This window comes from Enoplosus armatus, chromosome 12, assembly GCF_043641665.1.
Source record: "Enoplosus armatus isolate fEnoArm2 chromosome 12, fEnoArm2.hap1, whole genome shotgun sequence".
Taxonomy (NCBI): domain Eukaryota; kingdom Metazoa; phylum Chordata; class Actinopteri; order Centrarchiformes; family Enoplosidae; genus Enoplosus; species Enoplosus armatus.
The window spans coordinates 263,766-286,414 of NC_092191.1; the positions used below are offsets into that span (position 1 = coordinate 263,766).

A 22,649-nucleotide genomic window follows, 5' to 3' on the forward strand; every position below is an offset into this window, starting at 1 on the left:
TATCCTGGATGGGCGTGACCTCTGACCTCTGTGGCAGTTGCCATGGAAACAGACAGCAGCTGAGGGAGCACAGTGTGGGGCGAGCGTCAGTCCAGCAGCGTGCCTTGCTCCTGGGCTCGGGTCAGGCTGTCTTTGCGGTGCAGATGGTGTACGCCCATCCTCTTCGGGCTCTTCTGCGGCCGCTGTGGAGCGGCGGCGGCGGCGGCGAGGGCGGGGTCGAAGTCCAGGAGGCGGGGCGAGATGACGGGCAGGTCGTGGGGGAGGACATCTCTCTCCTCAGCCGAGCTCTCCTCCTCCTCCTCCTCTTCTAGCGCCTTTCTGCGGCTGTCGGCGGGGCTGGTCGCCACGGTGACCGCTGTGTCCCCGCTGCCGCCGTCATCCTCCAGGTTCATCAGCAGCCTCTCGCCCTCCTCCATGGAGCCACCGTCACCGCCACCGTAGCGCCCCCTCCTGCCGGGCCGGGGGTCGGTGTCAGTGTCGGTGTCGAGGCTGGACCCGCGGCTCGGCGTCCAGCTCCGCGCCGACGAGCCCTCTTCACCGTCTGAGTACGCCGCTCTGTGGCAGTCGGAGGAGGATGAAGCCCCGCCCCCCGGCGTCGGCCTCCTCCTCTGCAGCTCCTGAGCCGTCTGACTGCTGAACGACGTGCGGTGAACCACCGAGCCGTCGCAGGATGGCGCCATCTTTTCCACAAACATCCGCTGCCAGCTGGCCAGCAGGTCCTCCTCAGAGCTGCCGGAGCTCGCCAGAACGCTGGGAGCCTGGAGGGGGGGGGGGGTTATTATTAGTACAAACCAGGTTTGATTTTAGACATGGAGGTCTCAACAGAGTTAGCTCTAGTTATGTTAATAATAATAAAAATTGATAATGATTAGTGGTTTACTTTAACTAGCAGACAGGTCCTAGCCCTGACCCTGACCCTGACCCCGGACCCCTGACCCCTGACCCTTGAGGAAACAAACCTCAGGACATTTTCTTTCACATTCTTGAAACTGTATAAATAATAAACCTGACACCTGCGTCAGGTTTACCTGCGGCGGGCTGCTGAACGGGCTGGACTGGTTGGATAGTGGCTCGCTGGCGGCTTCCCGTTGTGACGGCGGTGTGTGATGGTGGACCCCCCCGCCGGAGGAGGAGGAGGGGGCGGGGCTGCCGGGGGTCAGCCGCTCATCGTCGTTCTGGACAAGGCTCAGAGAGATGGCCTGCCGCGTGGCGTAGGTGCAGTTCGGCAGCGGGGAGTTTTTGGGGATCTTCACTTTGTCGTCTGACGAGAACTCAATAACCTTGCGGCCAGGGTAGAGTGGGTGGGGGGGCAGTGGCGCCGGGTATGGGTTCAGCTTCTCGAAGGATGGAGCCCCGCCCGCCTCCTCTCCACCCGACTGCCCGTCCAGACTGCTCTGACTGCGACAGGAACCATTCTGCTGCGCTGCCTCCTGACTGCCGCCGTTTTCCCGGCCACGGCCCTCAGCCCCCGGAGGGCCTGTCATGTCCACATGCACAAAGACGTCCTCGGCAACGGGCCGGCCGCAGCTGCTGGACTGGGCAGAGTTCAGGACCAATGGCTCAGGTTTCTCCAGGACGCGGGCAATGACAGAAGTCGGCACAACGTCAGCGGGAGTCAAACTGAGCGTGTCCGGGTCTTGAGAGCCGGGGGCGGGGCCTCGCTCCGGCAGGCTGCTCTTCATGTGTTTATTCAGCATGTCCTGAAGCTCATAAGGCAGCTGCCACACACACACACACACACACACACACACACACACACACACACACACACACACACACACACACACACACACACACACACACACACACACACACACACACACACACACACACACAGTGTTAGAGTGTTTCCAGGAAGTGGGTCGGTTCAGAGGCGACGGGTTGGAACAGCTGAGTCACTATAAACTCTAATGGAACTAATGGAACCATCAACGCTCTCAGCAGAACACACACACACACTTCAGCCATTAAAAAGGAGTCTACTGGTGATTCTGCATTAAGAGATTCACTCTGGGTCCTGCTGACGGGAGTCAACATCATGATATATTAAAATATTTAGCCGCAGATAAATGTGTGAAGTTTGTCCTGAGGGCGGCACCAGAGGAAAGCTCACGTGATCTTTCAAATCTGCAGAGTTCGCCCTGGACCAAAGGACAACAACCTGGACAGAAAGAGTCCTGCTTAAAAGTGTGACAAGCGTCAGCAGTCAGAGAGGCAGTTCACACCTGCTGTTAACCTGCATCTCCAGTATGGTGAAACTGGATCGATTTATGGAGAAAATGTTTTCCGTTTTCCCTCTGATGTCCTCCGACTGCTCTGCCTCAACTCTGATTTACAGAGTTTCCTGACTCCTGACAGATAGTTTTACTTGTTGCTAAAGTAACCGCTAACTGTAGCTACAGTTAGCTAATTAGCTCAGTTTGTCGCGCAGCTAGCGGCCTATACACCCAGTGTGTCGAGCTCGCAGTCCGGGCAGAGTCAGCTAGCGTTAACAGGACCGCTGGCTGCATGGCTAACTGAGAAGCATAGAAATACCAGAAACAGCTCTCAGTACGTAGTCCAGCACAACAGCACCTTTGACTATGACCTCAGTAATAAACAGAATTACATTTACACAGAGAATGTAAACAAACCCTGAACATTATAAACCTCATGAAGACAGATATTATGGCACAGCTGTTGCATTGGACTGCATTAGATTGTACATCTGTTCCTAATAAAAGGGCTATGGAGTTTATTACTTGTTGGTTTTATGTTTTATTTCTCTATATTTGACCCCTTCATGAGCTCCTTGCTGTATTTCATGGTTTTGTATTTTCTGTGGATCTGTGCAGCCACCTGTGACTAAATAAAGTTTATTTACTTATAAAACTACAGTAGAACCAAAGTTACAATAAACTACAATCACAGTTACTTACATCAGCAAACTTGTGGTTCCTGAAGTGCGACTTGTTGCACTTGAGCAGCTGGACGGCCAAGTTACAGTCCTGCCTGTAACGCTCCTGAAGACACACATAATAAATACATTTAATGAAATATTAAAGCACTGAGTCATTCTGTCGTTTCTCTGCAGAGCAACAACAGAGAGAAGTCATGCTGACAAACACGTGTTTTTTCCATTAATCAGATGAATAGACCATATTCACATGGCAGCCATTTTCCTCTGACGTCGAGCTCAGGGTGGGAAGCTAAATGCTGTTATCATGTCGTGCTTGGACTCACGTTGAGCTCCTCCAGTCGGTCAATGGTGTTCTTGGCGTCAAGCAGTTTGTTGGTGAGCTCCACGATCTCCTGGTCCATCGTCTTTTTGTCCCTCTCCACCTTCCGTAGCTGTGGGAGGAGCAATGAAATGTTAGACCATTAATTGTCAATCACAGGTGAGACAGCCAATCAGGATCCTGATGTGACAGGAGGCGGGCCTTCAGTGGAAAAATCTACATTCAGATCATGTGGGAATAAACTTCTAAATACACGTTAAAATAAATATTCATACAAGTTTAAACTGGTTAGAATCCATGTAAACGCCATGTTGTAGTTTTCTGTAGAGTTTTGCTTCTCCTGATCTTTATTTTATTTTGTAAAAAACTTTTTTTTTTTTAAAAAAGCAGTATCGACCATAAACTTAACGTCCATCCAGGAGTTAAAATCTGCGATCAGAAGGTGAAAATCCTTCATGCTTTATTTAATATTAAACTGGAGATTTCACACTTTATCATCGGAAAGCTTGTTACTATTCAAGTACAAGTATATCTTATACTATCTTGTCTCCATTTCTACAGTTTTCCCAGACAATTTGAATGCTGCATTAACTACCAGCACTTCACAGATGCATTATGGGATGCAGCGGTGTGGATCAATAAGATCCGTTAAGATCTTGATTGAAGCGTCAAAGCTGAAAGCTGAAATGTTTTTATCAAGTTTCTTCTGGAGCACTGAACAAAGCTAGCAGCTAACACTAGCTACGATAGCTAGCATGAAGTAAACGCTTCCGTTGGCATGGACTTCCTGTCGTCCCTGGTCGTTCCTCCCCAACAGATCAGGAAGTATCACTGCTGTTGACGACACATTACATCTGCTGTAACTCTAAGTAAAAACTTTATTCCGTATCCCGTTTGTTGACGTTGGAAAGAGTAAATTATTATAATATATTATACAACATCAGGTCTAAGGAAGTTATTGGTGATTATAAGGGTCACGATTGTTTATTTGCAATAGATGCAGGAAACCCTTCCTCCCTCAGTTCAGGGGCTAACATTAGCTAAGATTAGCTCCTGAACAGAATAATGTGAGCTAACTAACACAGCTAACTAGTGCTTGCATGCTAGCTAAAACATATCGTTAAATCAGCAGTGGGGAGGGAACTTTGACAACAGCTTTGAAACACAAGAGTACATTTGGCACAAGTGTGCTATACTTAGTTGGCTTGCTACTTAGCTGATGTTAGCATAGCTTAGCCTTTAGCCTTGATAGAGACTCAGTGCAGAATACTAGAAACTAGAAACTATATTCTTATTATCTGTCTAACAGAGAATTGACTTGTTCTTTGGTCCTGATCTGTCGGAGAGGAACAATCAGCGACACGTCAGCTTCATTTTAACTGCTGTTGTAACTTAAACAGTTTTATCTAGAAACACAGAAAAAGAAACCTACAGTCATCAGCTGGGATGAGACAGAGTTTTCGCACCAAGTCCAAAGATTTTGTAGTCCGATTTGTTTTAGTGTGAATTTCTTGTGAATACAAAATGCAGCTCTCCAATAGTGATGATAACATCAAAGATTGTGAGTGAGAAAGTAAGTAGTAAGTTACAACTATTAAAACTATAAAGTCAAATTTCTCACTTATATTCAACATTTATTTGACAGCTGCCAGTACAATGTTTCTCCTCCAGCTGAATTTCATTCATAAAATCAGTGTATTAACGGATTAAACACTTGAAGTCAGGACTTGGTGTTCAAACACATTCAGACAGAAAACAGACACCAGAGAAGAAGAAAGCTGAGGAAGAGGATGGAAAGATGTTGGATGTGAAAGAGGAGGAAGGATGGACAGAAGGCGAGGAGGAGGAAGAACATCATGAATGAAACGCAACTGCATGAACCCATGTCTGACTGACGGCAGCCTGATGAAGATGATGAAGATGAGGAAGGTGAGGAAGGTGAGGAAGGTGAGTCAATCCGTCACAGAGCAGCGTGAGAAAAGAGGAGAAAAAAGAAAGAGAAAAGACAGATGAAGACATCAGACAATCAGGAAGTTTGAAAAGAAGATTTCTGATTCGTTTCTAAATACTTATTTTAATGAACTTTTTCACATTAATCAAACAAGTCAGGGGCTTCAGAGTACACGTAGTTTATATATACACCAAGTATTAGAGTATTAGGGCCACTGTGAGAGAGAAAGTCTGAGACTTTGAAAGTTGAAATATTTAGAGAGAAAATTTTTGAAAAGTCATGACATCATACTGAATAAATATTCTGTATCACTGGCATGAAGTATGATCTATGATATCTGATCTGTAATCAGTTTACTGCTGCACCAGGTCTTCATGTTTCCATTAAGCACTTAGTCAAAAGAAACAAATAAAACTACAGATGTGATGAGGGACCGCCAGACTGTAACCGTGGCAACAAGGTCACGACTGTAAACTGACTCACAGTGACCTCTGACCTCCTGCTCTGTCGCCCATGGAAACCATCCTCCTGTCCGTCAACCCCACTTTTCCACAGTTAAATCAATACACTGCCTCAGAGTGTGTTTTCATTTAGTCATCGATCAGTGTGATCAATGAGCCACACACACACATAGTAAACATAAACCATCACATATTGATCAGTGACATGCGATCCTCCAGTCAGACTGAGAGAAGGTTCATTACAAAGAAGACAGAACTTGATAATTCATCTGAATCTAGAAAAGTTACTGTAGCTCATTCAGTTATAATAACGTCTGCACATTACATTGACACTTCTTTCATTATTCTAATCACTGCATTCAAAAGTCTGAAAAATTAAAACATAAGAATAGATTAATGGGCAAAAAAATAAAGAATATTGTATTCATTATTACTTATTACTGTAATATTGACTGACTTGCACATACTGAAAATCAGAAAGGTGCTGAGGTCAAAGGTCAGGTGAAGAAGGTGAGAGGTTACCAGAGCGTGAAGCTTCTCCTCCAGATCCTGATTGGCTCTCTGAGATGCTGTGTAGCTGTTCTGGAGTCTGCAGAGAGAGAGACAGAGAGAGACAGACAGAGACAGAGAATTTTGAAATCAACTTTATTAGCCGCTCTTCAAATGTACACAGCGTACATTAAAAGCCTAATAAATTACATTAAAAACATTCCAGAAATAAATAAATAACTTGGACGAGCACATCTCGAGTTCTCCCTCTGCCACAGAACAGAGAGAAGTGTTCCTGCATATGCTTGCTCGCCCTCACGAGCACAAACTATACATGGAAATTTTTACTTTTATTTACAGTTAAACTTAAATAAACTCATTTATTTCTTTACTTCTTTTGTTTTACATTTTTACAGGGAGTCTTGTTTTACTAGCCAAAGTCGAGTTATAGCCGAGTCACAGCTGAACTATAGCCGAGTCATAGTTGAATTACAGCCGAGACATAGTTGAACTATAGCCAAGTCACAGCTGCACTATAGCCGAGTCATAGTTGAATTATAGCCGAGTCATAGTTGAATTACAGCCGAGTCATGGTTGAATTCTAGCCAAGTCATAGTTGAGTCCTAGTCGAGTCACAGTTGGATTATAGCCGAGTCATGGCTGAGCTGTAGCCTCTCAGTGGAAACGAAGGAGCTTCATCTACAGATTCATTAATCTCCTCGTTATCCTGTTAAATCTTCGGCCTCATTAAGCAGCGACTCACAGACTTCCTCCCTCATTTACAGACTGATTATCACCGCAGAGCAAAATAAAAATGATGAATTGTTTTACAGAAAATTAAACAAACGCACACCACACACACGGCCGTCCTGTTTTCACCTGCAGAGAAACAAAAGCCTGAACAAACTGACTTCATAACCGCGACAGTGACGGAGATTGGTGCTTGGTGATGTGGTGCTTTGAATGTAAGAAATGAAATGATTTAATCAACTCTAAAACAAACAGGCAGCCAGTGTTAAGAGGCTGAAACAAGTGTCAAAGCAGAGTTTTGTTCAGTCTGTAGCCTTTCTAAGACTGGAGAGAATATATCTGCCAGAATCTGATGAACATCATCATCATGGACAGCAGAGTGACGTTAGCATACAACTACAGTGAGACAGGAAAAATCACCCAGCAATAAACTGGGATAATAAAATTGCTAATTGAACAGTTCAAGAAATCACACAGGAGTTTGCTGAGAAACGTTCCAACTGTGTGTGAAAGCATCCGACTGAGGACCTGAAGGAAGACAGGCATACAGGAAACATAACTTCCTGCTGTGTGACAAACAAAACCTCTTCACAGCCTGATGATCAGAGTGTCTCTGATCAGATTCATTAAATATGGATCCAGAGTGTGTGTGTGTGTGTGTTTAGAGCGAGCAGTGTTGGTGATGTTCTCTCGCCCTGAGGCGTCGGGCCTCTTTGTGTGTCTGAACGCAGCTCAGCTCTGCAGACTCCAGCTGATTAAAACACATTAAAAATCTGCAGAGAAACACTGACATCATCAACGGAAACAGCCAATCAGCATCGACACTGGAATAATCCAGTGATGGTTGTCCGTTTTCATGGTTACAAGAGAAGCAAGAACTTCTGAGTCTGATCCAGATCACCAGAGTCCTCACCTGCGGAACTTGTCCCTCATCTTGTCCAGGTCGTCTCTGGTCCGGCTGAGCTCCGCCTCCATGTAGTGACGGCTGCCGTCAAACTCTGCCTCCATGGCCTCCATCTTGTGGGTGGAGAGAGAGAGGCGGCGCTGCAGGTCCTCATTCTGCTGCTGGAGGATTCTGGGTAATGGGAGGAGAGGTCAGAGGTCAAAGGTCAGAGGTCGCAACAGACAGAAGATTTAGTTTTATATTAATAATCTATTAATAATATATGTGTGTGTGTATATATATATATATATATATATATATATATATATATATACATACACACACACATATATACATATACAGTGCTTAACAAATTTATTAGACCACCTGTCTAAAATGAGAAAACAAATATTTTAGAAATCTGTCAAAAACTTGTTTCAAACTAAAAATTGTATTGTTATTTATTAGGCAAATAACAAACTGGAACAACTAAATAGTCCTTATTCACATATATTAACCAAAAATCTTGATATTTTGTATGACCTCCTTTGGCCCTGATAACAGCTTGCATTCTTGCAACCACAAAACAAATTTTTCTGTTCAGGAATGCATATAAATAACTGTAATTTGGCATCTCAATCAAAAAATAATAATGTGCTTCACTATTTTTTTCTGCTTTTTTGTAAAACAGTAAATTTGAGAATTCATGGATAACAACAATAATTATATTTTAGCATTAAAGATATCATTTTGATTAAAGAGCTTGGCTTGCACATACTGGTGGATTAACCATTACAGAAACATAAAATATTTTGGTCATCAGCAATACTGTTAATTTAGGGCAGCGGTGGCAAACACCTTACACTGGGTGGTGGTCTAATAAATTTGTTAAGCACTGTATATATACATACGCTAATATATAAAGTAAAGACTTTTACTTGTAACAGAGTATTTCTTCACTGTGGTATTACTATGTTGACTGACGTAAAAGTACTTGTAAGAATAGAGTAAAACAGAGTCTCACCTGATTCTGTCAGAGTCTGATAAAGCCTCCTGAAACAGAACAAACAGAATTAGAACAAACAGAAAACTACAGCGACAAGTAAATGGTGTCATGATGACATGAAAACATGTCGTTATAATGTAAAAAAGTCTGTCGTGGTGGCAGCGACACACTGCTGTAAACAACATTAATTGGTTTTATTTATTATCACAGTGAAAACAGGAGTGAACAGGAGGGAGACATCAGGCAAAGGAGAACAGACCAAACCAACAGAACATCAAGTCTGCATCAACCAGAGTCGAAACTCTCCAAACTCCACTCCAATACAGCATGATGTTCATTTAGTAAATTATGGTCCCATTTAGAGTAAAATAGACAATAAAGTGGGGTATGCTTTAGGGCGGGGCTACCTTGTGATTGACAGGTCGCAGGATAGAGGCATTCGGTTGTACTAAAGGAAGCTCTCGGAGTCGGCTGTTCACTTTTTCCAGTAAGAACATTCACAAGCTAACTTTGTTAGCAGATAAATAAATATTGATTATTGAGTAAGTTCTAACAACCTGACTGGTATTTAAAAACCCCTCCTTCTTGTTTTCCATGACGTTTCTCTGTTTTGTTATTTTCCAGGATTTTTCCAGTACTGTAGAGCTGCTACACATGAGTGATCACATGACCGACATGTGACAGTGATGTCAGGTCAGTAAAATGTCAATGAAGCAACATCATCGAGACGGGCGGATGTTTCCTGTCACTGTCTTTATCGTCTCATCGATCTCTGTCGATGTATGGAAACGTGTCCTCTCCCAGCATGCAGCGGGGTTTTACATGATGGATCCTCTCAGCTCTCTGATTGATCGCCTACAGAGCCGTAAAATCAATGACTCAGCTGCTGTGATTAGAGCGGCTAAAAGGCCAATCAGATCGCTCCGTTATGTGGCTGCAGGTTTCTGCTCTGATGATTTGTGCATTTGTTTCCTCAAGTGTCATTATTGATAATCAATATGAAGAGCATGTAGGAATTAAAATCCTGTGGCTGGTTGCATGAAGATAAATGAAAGTTTCTCCTGACCTTTATGCTGTTGCATTCTGGGTGTTTCAGGGACTAATCAAACCTGTCAGCAGCTGCTGTCTGAAGACGTCTTTAAACTTGATTTATTACTTCAATGTCACATTTACAATAAAGACGCTGTCTGTCTTCAAGCAAGAAAACTTAAATTGCCAGATTTCTGAATGGAGTTTGGTGACTCTGTATCCACATCACGCTAAGCGGCCACTCAACGGTGGTTATCAATAGTACAGGCCTCTGAGGAGGAACAACCTACAAACTCTCCACAGGTCTCATCTGTCTGTTTCCGTTTCATTCTGCTGATCAAGATTATGTGAAAAGGATTACTGGTTTTTAGGACCTAGAAATATAAATTACCAGCATTCAAAGAAAAAATAAAGCAATAACATGCTGTTGAGATAACCTTTAGCTGTGACAAAGTTTTATTAACTTGTTTGAGTTCACGCCATGTTTCCTCAACAAAGAAAATGAGAAACCCTTTCAAGAATAAACAAACACACATTGAAGCTCATATTAATGTGGATAGGTTTACAATATTGACGTCTATCTCCATCTAACAAAATCATATATAAAATTATGGAAAAATAATAATCAAAACATTTAATTCAATTAACCGTGTTCCACTTTTCTGCATTACATGAAATAAAAAAGAAACAAATAAAAATAACAAATTTTCACAGCTTTTAATTATAATTAGCATATTAACAGAGATAAAAAGGCTTCTTTATTAGCTTAGCATCATTGATATGAGTAGGTGGCAGTCTGTGAACATAACGTGGGCTGGACTTGGTCAAGACCAAAAACAACGCTTTTTATTTTTAAATACATTACGTAAAATCCAGTGGATCAATGTGATTTATTATCTCAAATTTAAGACTTGTTAAGACATTTTGTTTCAAGACATTTTAGGACCTTTTAATGCTTTTTAAAAGATCCATGGATGTTTATGTTCATTTATTCAATGTCATGGAGAGCAGTATTCACTCTGTAGCTACGGCATAACTCCTTAACTAGACACAGGAAGTATTTTCATTCAGATAGTTTCAACAAGGAGGAGGAGGACGAGGACGAGGAGGAGGACGACCTACCTTAATGTGGGACAGAAGAGACTGATTAGAAACAGGAGGTTTGTGTCTCTGTGGCTCTACTGTCTCCTGAACCTCCATCTTTACTCCTCTATTCACCCCCAACATTTCCTCTTTAGGCCTCGCCCCTTCTGTGATGTCACCCTGCTGTCGCGGGGTCTCCTGCCCTGCCCCCACCTCCTGCAGAGGCTGGTACCAGCTGCCTGGCTGCTGCATCGCCGCCACCCAGTCGTCCCAGCGCCGAGTGCGGTCTCCAGGCGTACTCTCCACCTGTTTCTTCCTGTGGGCGAGATGGTGGCGACGCTTGGGGGCGGGGCTTTCTTGCTCTCTGGAAGACACCCTGCCGAGCAGCATGAGGTTGGCAGGGCTCATGACCCGGCAGGTGATCTCATCTAGAAAGTTGGAGAAGCGGATCTTCTCCTCCAGAACCTGCATTCTCCAGTTCCAGTTGGACCTGCAGGGGGAGGGTGGGGCCGAGGACCGTCGTGAGGCCGGCGCCCACTGCTCCATCCTGTCCAGAGAGCGAGTGGGTGGATGGCGGGCGGCATCACCCCGCCCTCTGCTGTCATTAAGCAGCTCCGCTGACTTTGACTTCCTGATGATGTCGTAGGCGTGCTCCACACTCAGCGATGCCGGCTGCTTGAGGATGCTCTTTGGAGGGGCGGCAGTCTGCGTCCGGTGAGTCCGGCCGTGGCGCTCTCCTCTGGGGCTGCAGGTCGGGGAGGGTTTTCTGGCTGCGGTGGGGCTTCGATGCTCTGAAAAACCCTCGTCACCACCACTGATGAAGTGACTCGCTGCACGACGAGGACTCCTGGTGACGCCCACCGCCGTGGTTCTGGTCCGGTTGGGCCGGTGTGCGTGGTTGCTGAACAGCGGTGGCGGCGGCGGAATGCAGAGCTCCAGGCTGGACAGACTGGAGACGTCTAGCTCGCTGTCAGAGAGCGGGAGCGGTGAGGTCAGGACGCCATGCCGCGACCCGGCGCTCTGCGGCCGTTTACAGACGGCGGCGGTTGGGAGGTGGGTGAGGTGCTGCAGGAGGGGTGGAGGTGTGTTAAGGGTGTGTTGGTTTACCTGACTGATGTCGTGCTGCAGCACAGGTGGGGGCGGAGCAACGGGCAGGGTATGGCGCGTCTCACGGTGCTGCGGCGGAGCCTTACGGTACGGCTTCCTGGCCGGGGCCGTGCTCGTCATCCTGGGCCCTACTTCCTTCCTTATTTCCTCACTTCCTGTCAGTCTGTCAGTCCTGCCAGGAGAAGAAGAGTTAGATGAGGTAGAAAGTGACGCCCGCCACCCGCCCGCCAACCGCCGACCACAACGCCTCTACCACAACTGGACTCTGTCACTGTTGTCACTCTCTCCCCCACTCTCTCCCTCTCCCTCTCCCTCTCTCTCTCTGTGTGTGCAGATCAATGCTCGGTCGTCCCTCATCATCATCATCAAACACGTGTCTCTGCACACACCTGCATGTGTGTTCGTGCATGTGTGACGGATGCAGCATAAATGAGTGTCTGTGTTGACTTTTTTTGTTGTTGTATCTTTGTGAGGACCAGGCTGGAGGCTGAGACCTGCAGAGGACCATTTTGGCTCTAAAAACAAGTCTCAGTCCTAAGAGAGCCTCCCTGCAGAAAATGTCCCCACTGTGCAGGTAAAAAAAGTCACACTAGTCCTCACAAAAACCTCTAACAAGCGTATCTGTCCTCACAAATAAAGACAGAAGTAGCAAATCATTGTGTATCATTGGTCCTCACACATGTACGCGAGTAGTCATGTACCTTTGTGAGGACCAGATTTCAGACCACTACTGTGAGGACATTTTTGACACTTTGTTAGAAATGTCCCCACTGTGAAGGCCAAAAGTTAAAGTGTAAATGTCAGGTTATGGTGATGACTGAGTTTTGGGTTTAGGGAATGTATACATGAGTTTACGGCCCTCACAAGGTTCTTTGTGTGTGCTACTTGTATCTTTGTGAGGAACAGGTATCACAACTTCACTGTGAGGACATTTTGGACAAACTATCTTCACTTTGTAGGTCCAAAGCTCAAACATGAATGAATGATGGTCCTCACAAGTGTGTCAATACATGTACTGTGTATGTGTGTAGCGTGAGCAGAGTATGTGTGAGCCTCAGGCAACACATTGATCTTAGTTTGTTTCCAGAACAGGAAGTGCAGCTCCATTGATCTGAATGAGACAGAACAGAGCTAACACAGCTAACATGCTATCTGTCAGAGCACAGCACACTCTGATCTGACTGACCAACATCATATTCTTCATAGAGTAATAAAAGAATATACACTGCTCAAAAGAATTAAAAGAACACTTTGAAAACACATCAGATCTCAATGGGAAAAAAAGTCATGCTGGATATCTATACAGATATGGACTGTGTAATGTGTTAGAAACGAAAGGATGCCACATCGTTTGATGGAAATGAAAATTATCAACCTACAGAGGGCAGAATTCAAAGACACCCCGAAAATCAAAGTGAAAAAATGATGCAGCAGGCTCGTCCATTTTGCTGAAATTCCATTGCAGCAACTCAAAATGGTACTCAGTACTGTGTATTGCCCCCATGTGCTTGTAAGCATGCCTGACAACGTCTGCATACTCTGCCTGCATACTCTCGCCACAAGGCCGGGGATTGTCGTGCACCAGGAGGAACCCAGGACCCACTGCACCAGCGTAGGGTCTGACAATAGGTCCAAGGATTTCATCCCGATACCTAATGGCAGTCAAGGTGCCGTTGTCTAGCCTGTAGAGGTCTGTGCGTCCCTCCATGGATATGCCTCCCCAGACCATCACTGAGCCACCACCAAACTGGTCATGCTGAAAGATGTTACAGGCAGCTTAACGTTCTCCATGGCTTCTCCAGACCCTTTCACGTCTGTCACATGTGCTCAGGGTGAGCCTGCTCTCATCTGTGAAAAGCACAGGGCGCCAGTGGCAGACCTGCCAATTCTGGTGTTCTATGGCAAATGCCAATCGAGCTCCACGGTGCCGGACAGTGAGCACAGGGCCCACTAGAGGACGTCGGGCCCTCAGGCCACCCTCATGAAGTCCGTTTCTGATTGTTTGGTCAGAGACATTCACACCAGTGGCCTGCTGGAGGTCATTTTGTAGGGCTCTGGCAGTTAACCCATCAGCAGATAACGGTCCTGCTGATGGGTTAAGGACCTTCTACGGCCCTGTCCAGCTCTCCTAGAGCAACTGCCTGTCTCCTGGAATCTCCTCCATGCTCTTGAGACTGTGCTGGGAGACACAGCAAACCTTCTGGCAATGGCACGTATTGATGTGCCATCCTGGAGGAGTTGGACTGGCTGTGCAACCTCTGTAGGGTCCAGGTATGGCCTCATGCTACCAGTAGTGACACTGACCCTAGCCAAATGCAAAACTAGTGAAAAACATTCAGAAAAGATGAGGAGGGAAAAAATGTCAGTGGCCTCCACCTGGAAAACCATTCCTGTTTTGGGGGTCGTCTCATTGTTGCCCCTCTAGCGCACCTCTTGTTAATTTCATTAACACCAAAGCAGCTGAAACTGATTAACAACCCCCTCTGCTACTTAACTGACCAGATCAATATCCCAGAGTTTAATTAACTTGATGCTATACTCTGATTAAAAAGTGTTCCTTTAAGTTTTTTGGGCAGTGTACAAGACCACAAAAACAGTGTTTGTCTTGGAAGTGAGTTCACAGCTTCGAAGTCGGCCTTCTGCTTAATGACCCATTACACTTAGAGTTTGTCCACGTCACGTGACCACGTTGTGCCCTGACTGGGACCAATGACAAGCCATCGATCACTGTGTGACTTCCTGTTTCTCACACACACACACACACACACCATTATATATATCATCATGATGCTATTTCTGCTGCCGTTTAAAGCGAACACATCCCTCGCTGTCGTCCTCAGAGTGAAATCCATCGATCATTTAATGAAGTTTCATTGCCTCATTTCAACTTCCAATCAGCCTGTTATCTGTCTCTACAGACGACATTACCCATGAGCTTCAGCTGCTGTTACCATGGAGAAGAAGCCAGAGTCTGACAGTGGACTGACACAGTGACAACAAACTGTCCTCTTGATGTTTGATGTGTGAACAGCAGCTGGACAGATATGAGCTGACAGACAGACTCTGCTTCACCTCAATGTTCCCAAAGGATCCATGTGGGCACATCTTTAAAAACACCTCACAAATATATCGTTTCAGTTTTGAACTAGACTTACGAGCAGGTACCCTAGGGTGCAAACACATGACTTTAACAGGTGCACCAACGCCAGCCAATCAGGAAGCTGAGAGCATTTGTTGTTGTGGAACATTTTATATAAAACGATTTCCTCCAACAGCTGCTCACTGTTGTCTTTATCAAACACACAGTCCATTTGTTGGGGACTATTTTCAGCAGCAGGGTCACTTCCTGCCAACATGGAAACCTTTCATCTATTTAAACTTAAGAAGAAGAAAATAAAAGCTAAACAGGTGGCTAAGCTAACTCCTGTCAGTCACAGGTGAGGATGAGGAGGAGGATGAAGCAGAAGAACGTCTTCACCTCGTCTGACTGCAGCATCTGAATTTTACATTCAACCTCCTTTTACCCAGCATGCTCTGCTCTCAGGCAACACACACACACATATTTTGTATTACTGTATTTGTGAGGGCCATCCTCTGATGCAGCAGCACTCATGACTTCTTCCTTTTTCTTTTTTCTTTACCATGTTCTCTTCTTTGTCCTTTCACAACTCGTGTTTCTGTTTTCTATTATTTATTCTCTTCTTTCTGCCCTCATTCACTTGTTTCATCATTTCACTGCCTTACAGCTTTCTCTTCTTCCACCCTCTTCCCCTTTTTCTTTTCTCTTCTCCTTTCCCGTTTCCCTTCTTTCGCCAGTCTCTTTTCTCTCTTCCTTTCCTTATTCATTTCTTTCTTTTCTTTTTCCTTTTTCCCTCCCTTGCTTTCTTGCTCTCATACTCCCCTCCTTTCTTTCTTCCACACTTCCTGTCTTCCTCATCATAATGTGTTGTATGGGTGTTAAAACATTCCAGGCTTCAGTGTAAATGTTCATTCTTGACCTTGTGAATAATTTTACGAAATAATCTTAACTCAAGGTCCACTTAGTAGCTTCTTTCTCAGCTTTTAACCTTTAACTTTGAGAAAACACCTCACTGTTAAAGACCGTTAGATGTGGTCAAAAGGTCTGAAGATTATTTAATATTTCATTCTTTTTCAGAGTTTTGGGCTGTTTGAGTGTGTCGGATGTTTCAGGCCGTTATAGATGTTCAGGGTTTTTCCAGGCGTTTCAAGGTTTTTCCGGATGTGACATCGTCAGTTCAGAAGTGTGTTTGTACCTGAAGTGTGAGCTGCTCCAGAGTCGACTTCATCCACAGAAACAACACAGCTGAAACAAACACACAGAATCAGCTGTTAATGTTCACAATGTGGAAAGACTCAATCGAAATCAGACGATCACAAGAAAATGTTTAATGTTCAGAAAACACACACACTTTGCAGCCGAGGACAGAAAGCACTAGACTCATCATCCAGTTCACACTTTAATCAGTTGCCATGGTTACATGGCAGGTCGTTAGGGGTTAATAAACCTGCAGACCCCCTGAGGGGGAAACCAGAGAAGAAGTGAGGAGGAGGACCACCTGCTGTGATCTCTGCAGGACTCCAAGTTAAAAAAGTTTCCACATGAAGGTTCAAAGACTGACTAACTGAATAACTAATTAACAAACATAGTTTGGAATAATATTTCAGATTTGCAGTTTTTGGACTCATCCTGTTTTGTTTAATTAATCGCTTTCTGTCATCAAACCAATGATACTCATCAGCTGATCTCCAGTCAGTCATGCAGAGACAGCAGAGCAGAGTAAGTGAAACCAAACGACTACATGGTAAGTTCTGAAAATATGTATCTGTTGATTCCAGCTATCGGTTGTACTTTACTACCAACCAAGTTAGCACTAGCATTAGCTGCCTTCCCCACTACATCCATTGGCTTAAAGGCGAATATTCTCGGGTTGCGAAATACTCCAAAAAGCACTCCAGCAGTCGTATTTGTACGAGTAATGCAAGGCAAAAGTTCTCTTTGCATTTGGTCTGAACAGACCTTTAGATTATAATCACAGACAGTTTTAAAACAGTGTTCAGAGAGTAAAATGTATCTTATCTCCACTGTGGAGGAGGAAGAACATTCAGGTAAACACCTCAGACTGAGATCCAGCACACCTGAATTTACACAGATTCATTCTGTCCACAAGGCTGAGTGTATTAACACACGTAGAAACAAAACATTAAACAAAGTGAGGTTATTACAAACTTCATCATAACCATCCTGAAAATCCATACCTGTGACTCACAGGTAAAAGTCATTTGATGAGTCAAATCATCACTGCATTGAAGAGGATCAAAGGAGACAAAAGAGCCAAGAGACAGAGAGAGTGTGTGTGAGTGTGTGTTCCTCACCTTGTACGTCAGCACAGAAAACTCTTCATCCTCGCTGCTGCATCCGTCCTCACACACTCAGTCCAGTTTCTCCTCTTCCTCCTCCTCTGGGCATGTGAGCCTCAGGCCTCCGATAACCTGAAACACAAGACGGCCAGATGGAAAAACACCAGTCAATACCTGCTGTCAGTCAGCATGCAAGACAGCACAGAGGAGACAAGAAGAAAGGGCTAACGGCTGAAAACACAGGCTAAAGACAGGCTAACGGTTTAAAACACAGGCTGAAGACGGGCTGACGGTTTAAAACACAGGCTGAAGACGGGCTGACGGTTTAAACCACAGGCTAAAGACAAGCTGACAGCTTAAAACACAGGCTAAAGACAAGCTTACACCTTAAAATACAGGCTAAAGACGAGCTAAAAGGCTTAAAACACAGGCTAAAGACGAGCTGACAGCTTAAAATACAGGCTAAAGACGAGCTAAAGGCTTAAAACACAGGCTAAAGACGAGCTAAAGGCTTAAAACACAGGCTAAAGATGAGCTAACAGCTTAAAATACAGGCTAAAGATGGGCTGACAGCTTAAAACACAGGCTAAAGACGGGCTGACAGCTTAAAACAAAGGCTAAAGACGAGCTAAAAGGCTTAAAACACAGGCTAAAGACGAGCTAATGGCTTAAAACGCAGGCTAAAGACAGGCTAACGGCTTAAAACACAGGCTAAAGACGGGCTGACGGCTTAAAACACAAGCTAAAGACGAGCTAACGGCTTAAAACACAGGCTAAAGACAAGATGACGGCTTAAAGCACAAACTAAAGACGGGCTGACAGCTTAAAACACAGGCTAAAGACGAGCTAACGGCTTAAAATACAGGCTAAAGACGAGCTAAAAGGCTTAAAACACAGGCTAAAGACGAGCTGACAGCTTAAAACACAGGCTAAAGACGGGCTGACGGCTTACAACACAGGCTAAAGACGGGCTGACGGCTTAAAACACAAGCTAAAGACGAGCTAACGGCTTAAAACACAGGCTAAAGACAAGATGACGGCTTAAAGCACAAACTAAAGACGGGCTGACAGCTTAAAACACAGGCTAAAGACGAGCTAACGGCTTAAAACACAGGCTAAAGACGAGCTAACGGCTTAAAATACAGGCTAAAGACGAGCTAAAAGGCTTAAAACACAGGCTAAAGATGAGCTGATGGCTTAAAATACAGGCTAAAGATGAGCTGACGGCTTAAAATACAGGCTAAAATAAAAGTGATTGCTGGACGAGAATCATGAAAAAATGACACTTGATTCTTAAAAAAATTGGAGTTGTATTAGAAACAGGTCAGAATGATCTCAATTCACTGACAGAGACTAAAACTATCTGCAAAGATAGCAAGAAAGAAAAAGAGAGAACATTTTATTTTCTAATTTGGGTGAAGTGACACTTAAAATACCAACAGCCAGGACTTTGTATGAGAAACAGTTTTATATTCCAAACGCTCTTCCCTCAGTTTCGTCTGCAGGCACAGCCTCAGCCTGGTCAGTGTTGGGTGATGGCAGGCAGTCTGCCAGGTGAACCCATTAGCCTAATTAGACCTCAGCTCCACAGTTGCTCGTTAGCTCCTCGTCCTGTTAGCCTCTCTCTCTGATGCTGAGAGGCTGTTTCACATTCACTGATCTCAGACCTGTAACATCATGTCAAAGCTCTGCTGCCTGTGTAAGTCACTACTACAAAGCCCCGCCTCCTCACCTGCCACAACAACCACCAGCACAGACACTCTGCTATGACCAATCAGTCTGTCATAAAGAAATCTGCAGTGTTACAACTGAAATTCACTTTATTTTAATATCTTCTACCAAACATGGGGCCTCTATGGAAGATTTAAAATGCCAAAGAAAAATAAATCAAACAGAGAAATAAAGTGAAATACTTGTTGTTAAGCTAACAACATGAAAGGAAAGGAGGAGCTAAGGAGGAAGAGCTAATGGCCTTAAGGATACAGGTTAAACGCATAAGTTAAAAGGATAAAGTATTTCAGCTGAATTCCTGCATCTATGTACAGATATGTTGGGTTTGTTGTCGTGGCGACACAAATGATGAAGTAAAATCAATGGCTTCCTGGAAAAAAGGAGGCAGATCAATGTAGTGAAGGATGATTTGGAAAATTATCAGCAGGAATGTCTACAGGTGTTTCCAGGTGTTTATTAGTAGTTAAAGGGACTTAAAGGGAGTCTGAGCTGTAAAAACAACAACAACAACAACAACAACAACAACAGGAGAATCTCAACAGAGCTGCTTCAATTTCAATCTGAGCGGAAACTGACCGGCTGTGCACACGCACACACACGCGCTGAGTCACAGCCGTCTGTTTGTCAGGAGGAAGGACTCGATGAAGCGTCCGAAAGGAAGCAAAGCGTCCAGCTGACAACCTGCCGCTGACATCAGCGACGCCTGAACAACACGCTCACACTGAAGGTCAAACTGCAGCAGATGGCATGCTGGGAAATCCACTGACTGCACCAAGAACACACAGAGACCTGCCTGTCTGATACGACTAGCTGATCGACTGGCGCTTTGCTGACAGGAAATTCAAAGTGGTTTTTCATAGAAATCATCCAAAATGCAAATTAAACAAGATGGTAAAATAAAGTCTTTAATAAAGTTTCAGACTGACAGTAAAATGTTTATTGTGTATCAAGCTGATTACTCCAACATTTATTATCAATAAAACATTTATTCTATCACATAGTTGGCAGAAATGAATTAATGTTTATAAATTAAACCATTCACCAAGCCCCTCCCCCGGACAATGATTGTCCAATCACAACTCAGCAACAGTAACTAGTGACAGCAGGTGTGTCAATGTGTCACTGGTCAGAAGATCCAATGATTGTAGCTGCCATAAGAGTCAGTTTAAGTTAATTTAATGATTTTGAGTTAAATATAAGAATAATTTACATTTTAATCAAAGAATATTTTTGTTCATTAACATAAATACAGAGAAGAATACATGTCTTAAAGGACCAGCCTAATGTTTACACTGCAGAACCAATGTTGTTGTTGCAGTGAGGTCCGGTTGGTGATTGGTGGCGCTCTTCATATCGCCATGAGAGGCAGAACGCCAGCCGAGAGGAAGATGTTTACGCTGCAGTAATTCTCACGGATATTTTATGAAGTGAAGACTCAACGTGAAGTTTCCTTTACTCCCCTTGAGTTAATGCGGCCAATGAGGTATGGAACGTTCGTGTATGTTTCTGAATTATGTTTATTGATATGTTAATTGACCTGCTGCACTGATATGCTAGTGAAGTTCATGTGATGGCATACCTGTGTCTCTGTAAGTTGTATGTTCAGCAAATTAACTATGCAAGTTTAACGGTTTATAGCCTTCAAGGTTAATGTGTTAAATAAGTTATATTTTGTTTGTGAGATATTCATTTAATGTTTATTCTCTATGAGAATGCCCTGTATTATACCGAACTCATTTTATATTTTGTGTAATTTATTGTCTAGTTCTCACGGCATGCTTGACAGCACAGATGTGCAAAATAAATGCCTGTATCCAAAAGAACACCTTGTGTTCGTGATTTAACCGGAGGGGAGTTACAATGATTATTACAAAAGCCAGAACATTAAGAGGTTCAGACATCTGAAGAGAGCTTCACTGTGTGTACGGGGATGTAATTAAAGGATAAATAATTCAATTAGTATGTAAAACCACCATCAACAAAGAGGAGTCAGCAGGTTTTCACCTTTAACTTTTGATCAGGAAGTAACAACATTCACTTCCTGTTACACCAAAGATTACAGACACTGTCAGTTTCCAAACTCCAGCCGTCATTCAGACAAAACTGTGAACATGTTTCCTCCCTTCAGCTTCCTCTACAGCCGCTCCTACATTTCCCAGAATGCCTTTCAACTATCAGCCACTGTGGAACATGCTGCACGCAGTCACATTTAACACCTGTTATTATACAGACATGTCAAGTCCTTTTTCTTTATATAACCCAGTATCACAAATCAATATCTGCCTCAGGAAGCTTCACAGTCCTCAGACCCTCGAGCCAGATCAGGATAAACAAAAACCCCTTTAACAGGGAAAAATGTTAGAAAGCTCAAGAAGAGCAACAGACAGACAGGAAGTAGGGGTCATGTGGACAGAAAAGACTCACAACAGGAAGTCATAGTACAAGTATATACAACTATGATCATAAAACATAAGTAAAGAGGAGTACTGTTACTGCAGTCCTATCACCACTATAGTATTAGTTTTAGTAGTGGCATCAGTAGTATTAGTATTAACAGTATACTAAAGTACACAATATTATCAGTAGTATTAGTTGTTCTGTCTGTATCAAATGAGTCATAAACTGACTCCAGTTCAGCTTTTATTAGTTTGTCTTTCCACACAGCAAAAGGAAGGAACCAATCAGAGAAGAGGAAAGTCACAGGACTCCACCTCCTCACCCCCCCAGGTCATCCTACCCATAATCCTCTCTGAGCAGAGATAAACCCCTGTGCCATGTAATCACATACACACAGTCAATAAATCAACGAGTTGATCGACAGACAATAAGTCATTATTAATTGTTTTCAGCTTGTAATCCTTTAAAACATGAACGCACAATATAAAAGCAGGGGGGAGGAACTGATGTGTTTACTGTCCATCAGATCAGCTGATCAATTAATAAACATTGTGATTGACAGGTGCTGCTGTCTATCAAATGATTTATCAATGAAGTGATAATAAAAGAATAGTATCAGAGACACAGTGAGACAACAGGAAGTTACAAAGACAGAAACAGGGACAGCGGTCAAGGACACACTGACATCACTTCTGTCCGGCTCATGAATTAAACATGAACAACATTTGGTCTGAAATAAAGTCAACCAATGACAAACAGTGTCATCCCAGAAAAACAACACATCAAATCAGACGCAGGAGTGACCTCCATGTTCACCTTCAGACCGTCAGAAAATACTGCACCTCATTTCCTCTTTTGTTCACTACTTCCTTCTCTCTTGAAATCATCTTCCTGTCCTTCACTACCTCCCGTTTCCTTGACTTTCATCACTGCTTCATTCTGTCATCTCATCCTTCCTTCCTTCTTTCACTGCCTCCTTATTCTTCATTTCATTTCTCCTCCTCTATCTACTACTGACCTTTTTCTTCTTTATCCATCCCTGCCTCATGTTTCCTTCACTTCCACCTCTTTGCCTTTGTGTGCTTCATTTCCCTGTTTCCTTCTCTTCCTCCTACATCCTTTCATATCCTGCACACTACCTCCTTCTTTCCTTCACTGTCTCCTT

General features: G+C 43.9%; 1 protein-coding gene across 1 annotated transcript; it reads right to left on the bottom strand.

The window, feature by feature from the left end:
* tjap1 (tight junction associated protein 1 (peripheral)) lies at positions 1–12,097 on the bottom strand. The gene is made up of 8 exons (XM_070916132.1): positions 11,978–12,097; positions 8,777–8,805; positions 7,783–7,944; positions 6,153–6,219; positions 3,223–3,330; positions 2,919–3,002; positions 1,029–1,718; positions 1–758 (listed from the first exon to the last, which is right to left on the bottom strand). Exons 1-8 carry the CDS (start codon positions 12,095–12,097, stop codon positions 87–89), a joined length of 1,932 nt encoding a protein of 643 aa, XP_070772233.1. The 3' UTR covers positions 1–86.
* Between the last annotated feature and the right edge of the window lie 10,552 nt (positions 12,098–22,649).